Consider the following 12,626-nt stretch of genomic DNA (forward strand, 5'->3'; position numbering starts at 1 on the left):
GTGACACTGTTTATGTTAAAAAAGAAGCAATAAAGTTCAATTTTATATTAATGATTAAAAAGTAATATACACATGAATGCATCCCTAATTATTATTCAATACTACAATTATTTGTTACAGTTAATTTTTACACTGAAAAACACAATGTAGTTATATGATATGATGCAGTGCTATACCTATAATCTAACCAGTGGCATACAAGTATCTCAAATTAGCTCCACGGTGATGAGCTATGACATTAAATTGCTCTCATGTATTTGTAAGTGATACAAAAAAGTTATATTATGTTTTTATTATTTTTTATGTATTTTTTTTAATTCTATTTTTATTTTATTTTATTTTTTTTATTTTTGTTTATTTTATTTTATTGTATTTTTATTTTATTTTTAGTGTACAGCACTTTGGCTAACCTCTGCAGTTTCTTAAATGTGTTTTATAAAAAAAACTGAGTTGAGTTGTTTTTTTTGTTTTTTTTTTTCAGAATATTTATGCACTTATATTAAAGTGATATTTTGAATCCAGGGCTTTGAATTGTATATTTTTTAGGCTATGGTATTTCTACTTTCACTTAAGTAAAGATCTGACTCCCTCCTTCATCACAACTTTTACAACTGGGGTCTCAAACTGAGCTTAAGTGTAATTTCCTGTCGTGGATTTCAGTTTAAAATCATGTTTATAAGCAGTTCTCATAACTGTAAGCACAGTCATGTGGTATTAAGGTGATAAAATGATGTTAAATGGGGCCAGAGCATCTGATGAGACTAGCTGCAGTTGCGCACTTCCAACACCAGGGGTCTCCCCGCCTCCAACCACAAGCCGTCGTCAAGGCAACCTGACTGTCATGGCAACCTCGCTGACGCTTAAAGAAAGGCACTTCCTGCTGAAACTGGATGGAAAGCGCATAAACGGCATTTTAAACGCTTTAACTTGTAGTTTAGCCGGTTTTTAAACATCCGGGTATGTTTGTGTTCACCGCTAATGGAGTGTGACATTAACTGAGGTGGGCTGAGACTTGTTTTCACTCTCTGTGAAGAACTGGAGCCAAGACACAGCTGGAAATTTCCACTGTTCTGAAGTCTAATTAATGCAAGGAAGGACCTTCTGGTTATCGATGCATCTAACAAGACCAAAGTCCTCCAAGGGGCGGAGCAGACCGGCTATGAGCACCTCCACCTCTCCACATCCAGGTGCGGGTGACAGCACCCAGAGGCCACCTGTGTCTCCAGACTCTGCCGTGTACAGCAGGCCGGACAGAAACCTGCGCTCCCAGTCCCAGCCCATCATGTGGCAGGCCGGCCAGCTGAGCCAGGAGCAGGTGGTGCAGATGCTGCAGCACGCCCCCGCTGCTCCACCACTGTCCCTAAACAAGTACAAGGTGCTTCCGTCTATAGGGAGGAGGCGGTCAGAGGTGGGTCCTGGGGGCAGCCTGGACAAAGAGATGTCCATGCTCAGCCTGTCTGATGATGTCATCCTGCAGCACAGGCACAGACACGAGGAGCCAGATCCCTCCACAGTGAAGGACTGTGAGGTGGACCAGAGGGCCAAGCCTCCTGACCCAGGACCAGTAATGACCACAGAAGCTGGTGCCTCTGGCAGTTTGCTGCTCGCTGTCAGAGCTCCATGTGGCAGGAGGTTCCAGCAGCACTTTGAGCCCACAGACACTCTGCTGATGGTGAGAGCCAGCGCAGAGCTCAGGTATGGAGTCCAGTATGGAGATGCATCCATTGAGACCATGGACATGCCACGCAGGACCTTTACAGACTTGGATATGACGCTGGCTCAGTGTGGCATCTTGAACAGATCGGTGCTGTGCATCTCTCAGAATGAGCAGGAGTGAGCTGAGATGATTTCAAGTTTTATTTTGCAGTTGAAATTTGGCTTCATGGCGGTATTTAATTTCCCCCTCTGCACCCAGAACTGTGTTTATTAACTCGAATGTTTGAGCTTCACTCTGCAGAAGAATATATGTGCATAAAGTTTGATGGCACACTGACAGATTCTGATTTTTTGTTCAATCAGGGTGAAGTTACAGAGCTCCAGGAGATTTTAGTTTGCACAAGACATGTTAACAGAGTAAAAACAATATATTTAAAGACTTTGGAGGCTCCATGAGTAGATATGCTTCAAATCTGATTTTTTATTGACTTAATTTGACCTTTTTTGTGCACAAACACACCAGACTACTTTTATTATTCAAATCACTCACATGACTAGGTCTGAAAAGGACATTTAAATATACACAAGCTTGTTTTTGTAACTTATATTTAAAGTTAATGAAGAATTAGGTCCACTTACTCATCTAACACTCACTTTAATGTAAACTGTATGCAACCACCACTGACCTCTGAGGACATTTAAAATTACAGGTGTGTTTTGTTTCAGTTAAACCACACATTTTAATCAAAATAGCAGATCACATAGGAATTATGAGCTTCGATCTGCTGTCAGTTTTGATTTTGAGAAGAAAATCTGATCAATCTGTGATTATTTTAGATTCTGTACCAAAGCATAATGAGACACGCTACTGACAGTGTTTCTTTGTTTATTTGATGCCATTTTCCAGGTCTTTTCTTTCATGGTTGATGTTCACATATGCCAAATAAAGACAGATGTAAATAATCTTAGTTAACTCATCAAACTTTATATTACAACTTACCTACTTACTCCTCTCCATCCCCTATGAGACCCCTAAGGCTTGGCAGCATGTTGCGCCTCTCCCCATGACAGGTTCATCTTTGCCAACTCCACACAGTCACAGTCACCTGCACCAGGTGATTTTGGGCCTTCTTCTACCTGGTGGCGTCCATCTTAAGATGACTCTCGTGATAAGGCCCTGGTCCATTCCTAGCACATGGTCTAACCATCTCAAACATCTGTGTGAGATTTCCTTGGAGATGCTCCGGCTACCCGTTTCCTTGTACAGGTGAAGGTTGGAGATTTTGGCATATCTGTCTGAGCTAACCACTCATCATGTCGCCAACTTTAAGGCTGTTGCTTGGATCTCCAGATGGACCAGAGTTGGGAGAAGACAACTTGAGCCTTACCCAGCTTTGACGTCTTTTGATGATTATATTACAACTACTGTTCCACTTTCAATTCATGTCAAGACAGAAGGCTGAATTTTGGTGTAGATAAGGTAACGTGCATCTCTAAAAAGACAAATTTGCCTTTTTCACAGAGGGGATGTCGCAGTTGGAATAAAGCACAGGTGTTACTAATAAAATGAATGAACAAAGCTGTCGTTATTGTTGTTAGTAACATCTGTGCCTTTCTTTCTGAGTCCAAATGACAGCGATAAAAAAGGCCAACTGCAAACAGCCGTCACTGTTTTTTTATTTTCAGTACTAAATGGAGCCGCAAAATTATTTCTGGATGCATAAAAGTTTTATGTTTACGATGAAGACTTAAAGTGTCCTGATGACTTATAAAAATGTCTTAACATAAATTCAAGACATAAAAACCCTGCTCTGGAAACTGTCAGAGAATTAATAGGTACAGGCCTCTTAAATTTTAAACATATTGTACATTCACTGAAGAAATATATTGTCATGACGTTAAATAAAAGCTCTAAGCTTCTGATTTTCTTGCCAGATACACCCAGTATCAGTCTTGATTTCCAACTAAATAAATTGCTGGCAACTGCAGGGCTCCGATGTGGTGATGTTTAGAGCACAACTGCTCTTCATCATCCATCTTAGATATGAACAAAGATGGTGCTGCACAGATACAGTAACTTAAGTCTGATATCTCATATGTAAGTGGACAATAGAGCCCTGCAGTATGTGAGCAAATTAATTTAATATCTGCTTACTTTTGTCTCAGCACCTGCCCTCGTCGGCTTGTGTGTGCATGCTCCTGTTTGTACTTCCTACAAGACACTCAACAGGTTTATTACATAACAGGATATTTATTGCATTTTTTTTTTGCCCACACAAAAAATGAGCAACAGCTGGGGCTTCACAGTCTGATAGAACATCAAATAATCAGGAAACTGAGCTACGACTGCGTCTGAAACAGGCGTTTGAACTTCAAGGTGCTTCAAGTCACTCGAGGATATTGGATCTGATCTCAGCATTGATCTACAGATGAGACTCGTGCTTCTGTCCCACCGATCCTGCGCTAATGAATCACTTCAGATAATCAAACAAACACTGCAAACCGTGAACTGTAGTGTTAATATCACTCCTCTTAAATGCTGTTTAACAGCGAGTGGTTAGTTTAAAGTCTCCGGGAGACGGCTCAAAGGCTTAAGGTGACTTCAGTGATCAAAGTCGGACACATCAAATGAAAACACTTCTTTGGCACAAACAACTGCCGTGAAATAAGTTTGCAGAGTCAAAATCAGCATGCAATTACTCCTCTGTAAACAATAAAATGCAAACAATAAACCCTGGTAAAGAACTCAAGTCACATCTGAGGTAACACGTCTAACTGCTGCAGTGTTGGTAGTGCACATAGCGAAGCGTTCAGCTGATCAGGCTCTCCATTTCTTCAAGATTGCTGGTGTCAAGTTTCGTGATTCTCCTGTCTGTGGGAGAAAGACAGAGATTAACGTCATGTTAGGACTGTTAAATATTTACTGTTTTATATAATCCAACTGACAGAAACAGGAACGTACTAAAGTGCATCTCAATCTGGTTGATAATATCCATGCTGTGTTTGCTGTCAACCATATTGACAGCAAATCCTCTTCTGCCGAAGCGTCCTGTGCGGCCAATCCGGTGAAGGTACGTCTCATTGTCGGCGTTCCCGTCCATGTCCACGGGGAGGTCGAAGTTGACCACAAGTGACACTTGTTCAACATCAATACCTGTAGTCAACATAACCACACATGGGTTGGTTGTATCATATACGCTCACCTCTCAACATCAAGATGATGATTTCATTTTCAGATCTCTCCTTCTTACCTCTGGAGCACACATTTGTGGTCACGAGCACCTTCTCCTTGCCGTTCCTGAAGCGTTCGATGACGGCGGCTCTCTGCTCCACAGTCATTTCCCCACTCAGTAAGGCCACCTGGTGTCCCTCGCTGGTCAGGCTTGCACTCAGCCAAGCAGCCATCCTGCGAGTCTGAAGAAAAGTATCAGCTTATGTGAACTGCTCATACTGCGTCCTGTCAGGGGACATTAACTGGAACTAAAAATGATTTAACTGTGATGAATTTCAAAGTATTTAAATGCAGCAGAGCATCTTAAGGCCTTCTGCTCGGATGTGGTGCTCTAGTGGTTCTTTGTTTTGTCTTTTGCAGAATGGTTTACTGATTAAGACATCTCTCAATTTAACAAGATTCAAGATGTCATTGCAACTCATATCAACATGGAATCTGTATCTGGATATCTGGAAAACAAAAGACAACATATTAATGAAAAGTGTAAATGCGTATGGTATCAGCCCGACCACATTCTGAGGTGGTTTGGCTCCCTTTGTTATTTGGATTTTTCCTGCATAAAGAATTACAAGGCAGCTGCCTCCATCAAATTTCGTGCCAGTTCCAGCTCGACAAAATGTCCAGAGTTGTCTTCATGGAAAACATTATTTGTCGATTGCAGCATTAGCCCATGTGGTGGTGCTGTTTTGTAATTTGCACGGTGCGGCAGGAGTGGTGCTGCTAAAACTGACAAAGAGGAAGAAAAGAGCCGTCTGTTTTTGGCTGCTGGACAGCACCATGGCAAGGGCGACAGAATTCTGCTGCTAATGCCTCAACTACCTCAGCGAAAAACCTCCTTTCCCTGCTGCTTGATGTTTTAATATAATCACTAGCTGCCGTTTGTAAATGCTGTTACAAATGGCAGTTGTGATGTCACTCTAGTTGCTTCTTTGTGTGCCTCACCGCCATCTTGTACAGGAACTACAACATTTACACTGGTGAAATCACTTTAAAAAATGAACACAACTACCTCTCCGCAGTTGTGTGTCTCCACACATCGCTCAAGCTGCAGTTACAGTTTACATCCATGAGATCTATACAATCAGCACAGTTTCAAAATGGACACCCAAATGGTCACCAATTCAGTGTCTAACCAAACATCTAGCTTTCTGTTCCTGAGATATGACACGACTGATACCACTGCATAATGGCCAGAAAAGTGTTTTTGCAGAGCATTGTGACGTCACGGTGAAGCTGACCTTTGACCTTTTGGATATATCACGTCGTAATTTTTAACCTGTTAGATATCTGTGTGAAATTTTGTCGTAATTCACATATGAATTCTGGCCTAAAACATGTTTTGTGAGGTGACAGTGACCTTGAGTGCAAATCTACAGTTGTGTTAAATTTGAGGAAATTCCCTCAAGGCCTTCTTGAGATGTCACATTCACGAAATCAGACTGATGCAAGGTCACAGTGACCACCAAATTCTGATCATTTCATCCTTGACTCAAAGTGGACATTTGTGCCAAATTTGAAAACAAAAATAAAAATATTCCCTCAAGACGTTCATGAGATATCACCTAAGAATTAGATGAGGATACAACAACCTTCACTTTTGACCTAAAAAATCTGATCATTTCATCCTTGAGTCCAAGTGGATGTTTGTGCCAAATTTGAAAAAAATCCCTCAAGGCCTTCTTATTGCGTTCATGAGAACGGGACAGATGAAGATACGGATGTAAAACACCTAAAACAGATCTATTTTTCCAGCAGAATCAAACTGTTTAACAAGATATCCAGTCCGTCAGTATCTGTGGTCATATTCTCAGTCTTAAACATAGCTTAACCGTCTCATATGAAATGCTGAAACAACTGACTTACATGGCAGAAGATCATGGCCTGTGCGATGGTGAGGCTCCCATACAGATTACACAGAGCTGTGAACTTGTCCTCCTTCTCCTTACACACCACATAGAACTGCTTGATGGTGTCCAGCGTCTCCTCTTCACGCTTCAGCCTGATGATATTGGGATCAGGAACCACCTGCTCTGCAAACCTCCACACAGAGTCCTCGAAGGTTGCAGAGAAAAGGAGCATCTGGCAGTCCTTTGGCAGCTGTCTGTGTTTTGGGACGAAGAAAAGAAGTTAAACACTGTTGACTGACAGGATAAAGAAAACTCACTGATAGATTTCCCTTGAAAGGAACCCACCTGTGGATGCGGATGCTCTGGTCCCGGTGACCCTGTGTGGCAATCATCACATCAGCCTCATCGAGCACAAACATAGTAATCTTCTTGGGATCAATAAGCTTGTACTTGGTGCACCAGTCGAGGATTGTGCCTGGTGTTCCAATGACAATCTGCTCCTGCAGCTTAACGCCTCGCTCCACTAAACAGAAAGCAGAAATTCATGTAATTATAAAACCAACACTGGCTCGCTGATGACTTTAAATACCATTTGGCTCGTTACAATTATGGTCACATTCTCACTTCTGTTGCCCCGAATGCCGTAAGCCAGTTTCACATCAGGACAAAATTTCCCCATCTGCTCGATCACTTGACCAATCTGCAGAGCGAGCTCGTATGTTGGCGAGATGCAAAGGCACTGAAGGAAGCAAATGGTTTTTAAATGCTGGGATAATTTCAGCTTCTATAACTGTATGTGGACACTGGCTGGGTGAGATTACATGTTATGCTTACCTGAGTCCACTTATTGGCTGGGTTTACATGGCTGAGCATGGCCAGAGAAAAAGCAGCAGTTTTACCTGTGCCAGACTGCGACTGGGCGATCAGATTCTGAGGTCTGGAAGAAGAGAAAATGTACATGTAAAGGAGTTAGAAACATAAAAAAAAAAAAAACAGACAACCTGATCTGAGAGACGTTAAAACAGGTTTTTAAAGCTACTGCAAAGACAATAGTTACAGTCCATGAAATGAAATGTTTTTAAGTCATTTCTTATTGTGCCGAAAAATGCTGTAGATGTTTGATGACATCACCTCGGGCACTAGATTATTTTCATGTTTGTTTTTTCTTCAGTTTTCTAATGTTTTACTGACCAAACAAGTTAACATGAAAATAACTGGAATTAATTTATGACAGTAATCATTACTTACAGCCCTAGCCCATTTACTTAATGCCTGTTTCTACATTCCTCATTATTTCTACTTTTTCGTAGTTTTAAAACTAGCTTACAATTAATTTTCTATTGTAGTAAAACCCTGGATATGATGAATGTAAATAAAGCACTATAAATATATGTTTTAGTCACTTGAATGTGCTGAAACTGGCAAAAAAAGGTAAAACTTCTATCTTAAGTGCTACATCATAGGCAACTGGACTTGCTTGAGTAATTTGAGGACGTTTGACCTCTCATCCAAGATGTTTCTTTAGTTCATGAACTTCAAGAAACTCAAGCAAGTCCAGGTGCCTACAATATAGCACTTAGGATTACCGTGACCTGGATGACTGAGAATCTTCGCAAACACGCCAAAATTGTATCTACTAAAGCCAAATTCTGCACTGAAGTACATTTATTAAATTAGAGTTGAAATGGTTAATTGATTAGATGATTAGTAGAACATTCTTTGCTAACAAGTGATATAAAGACATCATCTTGAATTCTAAAGATCTGTGACTTCTTTTCATTGTTTTACTTTTTTTTCTAAGAGACTAGTTAAATTAAAGATATAATATAACTTCTACCCATTAGAATATCTAAAAGTGACTCGAACAGTGTTAAATATTTCGTGGAGTTGTGTACTTACATTGCCCCAAACATTTCCAGCAATGTTCAAACGCAGAGAAATCTGTAATTTTAATCAAGATCACAGTGCGTGTCATTTGGCCGCTGTTGCCTGGTTGTGGTCGTCTGCCAGAAGCTGTCATAAATTGACTTTATCCAGTTTAAGGCCATGTTTTCACAAGACACTTTAAAAAGATCTTGGTTGTGTTTGACTATAAATTTTAGGTAGCAGATTTCTGGATCTTTAGTTATCAGAGAAAAACAAGCTCAGCAATGTTAGTGGCAGCTTCACTCTAGCCCCTGCTGTGCTGAACAGCATCGGAGAAACACTGCCTTTTAGCATGAAATTAATTTAAGTGATTTTTACCAGTTTAGATTTCAAGGTTTGATTGTTTTGGAGAGGAGGAGACCTCTGCAGATAACCTGGCTCACTTTAAAAACCTCCTGAACGATGAACTCTAAAGGAATCCTAACGGGGAGAAACTGCAATTACTGTTTTGACTGAGACTCTCTAAGCAGCAGAAAATTACATATTGCATATCTAATAATGAAATTAATAGCCGCAGTCCTAAACTGGATACTCCAGTGATAAGTGAATAGATGCTGTTAAATCAAAAGTGGCTAAACCTTCAACTTTTTTTCAAAATAGAGCTCCAATTAAATATTCTGTGGATTTTTTTTTAACCTTTTAACTGAAAAAACATTTTGTCCATAAACTGCCTGAAAATAGAGAAAATCGTCCCAAAGTCCAAGGTGATGTTTTGAGGTGATGTCACTCGTTTTGTCAACCAATTGTCAAAAATGAAAAGATGTTCAATTCACAATGTTATAATAGACAGAAGAGCAGTGAATCATCACATCTGAGAAGCTTGGAAAAGAAAATCTGTAGTTTTTCTTCATAAACATCTGCTCTATTGTTAAAATAATAATTTTCCCAGAGTCAATGGTGATGTTGTCAAGTTGCTAACTATCAAAATAATACTCTAAAACCATGAGGATATTTAATTTTAATGACACAAGGAAGAGAAGGGCAACAGATCCTCACATTTAAGAGGCTTGAACAAAAAAATATTTGGTATTTTTATTTGATAAAGGTTTTAAATGATTACTGAATAACCAGAGTTGACAATTAAATGACATTAAGGAGAGAAGAGCAACAACTCGTCACATCTGAGAAGCTTGAAGCAGCATGTACTAAGCATTTTCCTTAAAACAAATACTTACATGACTCATTTTCTGTTCATTGATTAGTCGATGAATTAATAACTTGTCGGCACTACTTTCCTAAGAGAAAAAATTAACTCACGGCTGTGCCAACATCATGGGCAAAGCATTCTCCTGGATCCTGGAGGGTCTGTTGAAACCCATGTTGTACACACCCTTCAGCAGCTCAGGTTTCCTATTGAAGTAAATAAGAACAAAATGTGGGAGTAGGGTAAAGAATGTAGGTTTCACTTTAACACTGAAATATGAAATGCTGGATTTGGGGGTCCTTTGCCAAAAACATTTGAGCATCAAACACTAAACTTTCTGCATTTTGGTGAATTTTTATGCACCAATTCGCGCTTCCTTTGCATCTATTTGGCCTCATTTCCACCAAGCAGTCTGGTTCAGCTCAGTTCAGTACGCATTAGAACAGCTATTTTTCCACTACCATTGTGAAAACTCGTGGATGACACCAAGAGAACTGTCCCCATTTTTCATCGCCTCCAAGTTGGGGTACCTCGCACACTTATTTGGTGCTGACAGGTGATGGACTGTTAAACACTGCATTCCATTGACTGGTCATTAGAGAGCCGTCACAGGTGACTTGCGGCCGTTTTTGAAGGTTATGTAACCATCGTTCATACTGTAGGAAGTTTCTTTATGACTGAAAAATGATATTTTGCTGTCTCTAGCAACAGGTACAGACTGAGAAAAAATAATTCAATTCACTGGGCCGACTGCCAGCAGCTACTGGCAACTTTTAAGATGGATTGTTTACTTGTAACTAACGTAACTTAATGCATGACCTGATGATGTCAATCAATCGACACACCTTAATTATCAACATGACAACTCTGACCTTTTCATTTGTTTTATTGGCTCTTCTAAATGACATACACTTTAGTGTTGATTGGATATTCAAGGGTTTAAAAACTATGTATGAATTTCAACCAGCATATATTTTGTGTTCTCACTTGGAGGAAAAACATGGCAGAGCTGGTTACAATTAGAGTTCTCAACGAGCTGAAGAACTTACCGAACTGACCTGTTTGAGATCATCACATAAAATACTGATCCTATGACATATCATATAGGTTCTGCACAACCGTTTCTGTATATTTAAAACAGTGTATGGTAGTGAACTTTACTAGAGCTGTGTTAAATGTGCTTTATTTAATTTTTAGAATAAAGGCACAAGTTATTTACACCAGGTTTGGTGCCGTACAGCAGGTTAGTGCGCATGACAAATGGAGTTTGTGGACAACGTCTTGTGTAAATAGACAACATGAAGTTTGTGTTGGTTTGATTGTAATAAGTTTTTGACTGTGTTCTGCAGTGTTCAAGTATAATAACGGGTAATACATGTGAATATATAGAAATAGGACATCAAGTCGGTAGTGGGCCATACGAGATGTAATTCTGGAAGGACTTGCCCTGCTGTTGAGTTTCTTTTTTTTATATTCTCAATAAACCTTGCTCAACTTTTTCCCTGCTCCGTGTGAGAACTGTGGATCTCCAGGAAAGGAACAGAAACACAAGTCAAAACTTAGATACCTCACAAACTACAGTAAGTGTCCTAGCAACTGTGGTATGTTGAGACAGCCACTACACCGCTATTTTTAATTTCCCATCGAGAGACTCACTCCTGCCTCTTCTTTTTTGTTCTAAAAATGTCAGTGAGCGACCTCGTTCTGTGGACAATAAATGAGGTGCAGGTGTTCCTCTGCATCACTGGTAAAGAGGAAATGCAAAGAAAGCTGGATGGAGGAGTGAGTGACAACAACCCAGCATACATTTGAGAGTACTGTCTATTGAGGAAATGCTGAACAGATCCTCAGTCAAGGTGCACGCTCGTGGGGATTACTTTTGGTTCTACAGGTACTATACCAAAACTTTTTGGTGTAAATGGGTGTAAATTTCTTATATGTGTCTAAATTAAAATTCTTTGGTCCTTTCATATTTTCATTGGGAGGGACACAAGTGCACATATTGAGGGGGACGTGTCCCCTGCTCCCACCTTAAATCTACACCCATGCACATATGTGCTCTGTCAGACTCACAGCCTCAGCTCCTCAAAAGTCTTGACGGAGTACAGAGGAGAGGTGGGGTCCCGCTGCAGGACCTCCACCTGGTTTCTGTTCCGCACCAGAGTGCGACGGATCAGCTTATTCAGCAGCGACTGCTCGGCCAGGTCCACTTTGTCCCCGTCTCTCCTCCACTCTCCATTTTCACTCTTGTCCGGCACGATGTTGCCTGCACAGGTGGAAACAACACCAATAACCGTCAGACACCACAACTGGTCAAATTAGATAGTTTAAGGTGTTAAGAACAACTAAAACGATTAATTAAATTACCATTGATGTCTCCTCTTACGTTACGAGGACCCCGCAGTGGCTCCACTTTCTTTGGGAAGTCCAACTAGTCGGAGAAAACACATTATTAGCTTTTTAAAAAAAATGATGCAACAAAGTGCGTGTGTAAAGCAGCTAGGTAGCAAGTTCAGCTAACTGGCTAACGGACGGTGAGCAGGTTCGTTAGCCCGGTTTGATGTAACTTTCAGAGCCGTTTGTCACCTTTAAAACTCACCTGTTTGGATGGAGTTGTGGCTTCTTGAACGTCGACAGCGAGCGCCCACGAGTCATCGGACATTTTCAAACATTAACTGCGTTTTTCTGTCGAGACAAACAACACTTTTTATCAAAAGTTTGATGTCAGCGTGAATGATGAGTGACGACGTGCCGCTGCTCCTGACCTGGACCAACCGCAACCCGCTGGACCACACCACTGATGATGCCTTCACACGACTCG

General features: G+C 40.5%; 2 protein-coding genes across 3 annotated transcripts; one reads left to right on the forward strand and one right to left on the reverse strand.

Moving 5' to 3' along the window:
- Positions 1–618: 618 nt before the first annotated feature.
- On the forward strand, positions 619–3,032 carry ubxn10 (UBX domain protein 10). Its single transcript, XM_033629933.2, has one exon. The coding sequence runs from the start codon at positions 1,085–1,087 to the stop codon at positions 1,835–1,837; it is 753 nt and encodes a 250-aa protein (XP_033485824.1). The 5' UTR covers positions 619–1,084; the 3' UTR covers positions 1,838–3,032.
- Positions 3,033–3,887: 855 nt separating this feature from the next.
- ddx19a (DEAD-box helicase 19a) lies at positions 3,888–12,626 on the reverse strand. Of its 2 annotated transcripts, XM_033628331.2 has the most exons (12): positions 12,571–12,626; positions 12,405–12,490; positions 12,173–12,236; positions 11,879–12,071; positions 9,919–10,011; positions 7,570–7,672; positions 7,360–7,474; positions 7,081–7,258; positions 6,752–6,989; positions 4,908–5,070; positions 4,619–4,810; positions 3,888–4,528 (listed from the first exon to the last, which is right to left on the reverse strand). In XM_033628331.2, exons 2-12 carry the CDS (start codon positions 12,465–12,467, stop codon positions 4,467–4,469), a joined length of 1,464 nt encoding a protein of 487 aa, XP_033484222.1. In that variant the 5' UTR covers positions 12,468–12,490; positions 12,571–12,626; the 3' UTR covers positions 3,888–4,466. The 2 variants fall into 2 exon arrangements, with proteins under 2 accessions (XP_033484222.1, XP_033484221.1); XM_033628330.2 differs by having other exon boundaries at positions 12,405–12,605.

The sequence above is a fragment of the Epinephelus lanceolatus genome, chromosome 8 (genome assembly GCF_041903045.1).
Source record: "Epinephelus lanceolatus isolate andai-2023 chromosome 8, ASM4190304v1, whole genome shotgun sequence".
In the NCBI taxonomy this organism is placed as follows: domain Eukaryota; kingdom Metazoa; phylum Chordata; class Actinopteri; order Perciformes; family Serranidae; genus Epinephelus; species Epinephelus lanceolatus.

Bases quoted from the DNA above. Each gene is read 5' to 3' on its own strand.
- ubxn10 (XM_033629933.2), top strand. From the start codon at position 1,085: ATGCAAGGAAGGACCTTCTGGTTATCGATGCATCTAACAAGACCAAAG.
- ddx19a (XM_033628331.2), bottom strand. From the start codon at position 12,467: ATGTCCGATGACTCGTGGGCGCTCGCTGTCGACGTTCAAGAAGCCACA. The intron at 7,673-9,918 runs GTGAGTTAATTT...CTCTTCTTCCAG, and splicing joins CCCATGATGTTGGCACAGCC to ACCTCAGAATCTGATCGCCC. The intron at 6,990-7,080 runs GTGGGTTCCTTT...CCCAAAACACAG, and splicing joins CAGAGCATCCGCATCCACAG to ACAGCTGCCAAAGGACTGCC.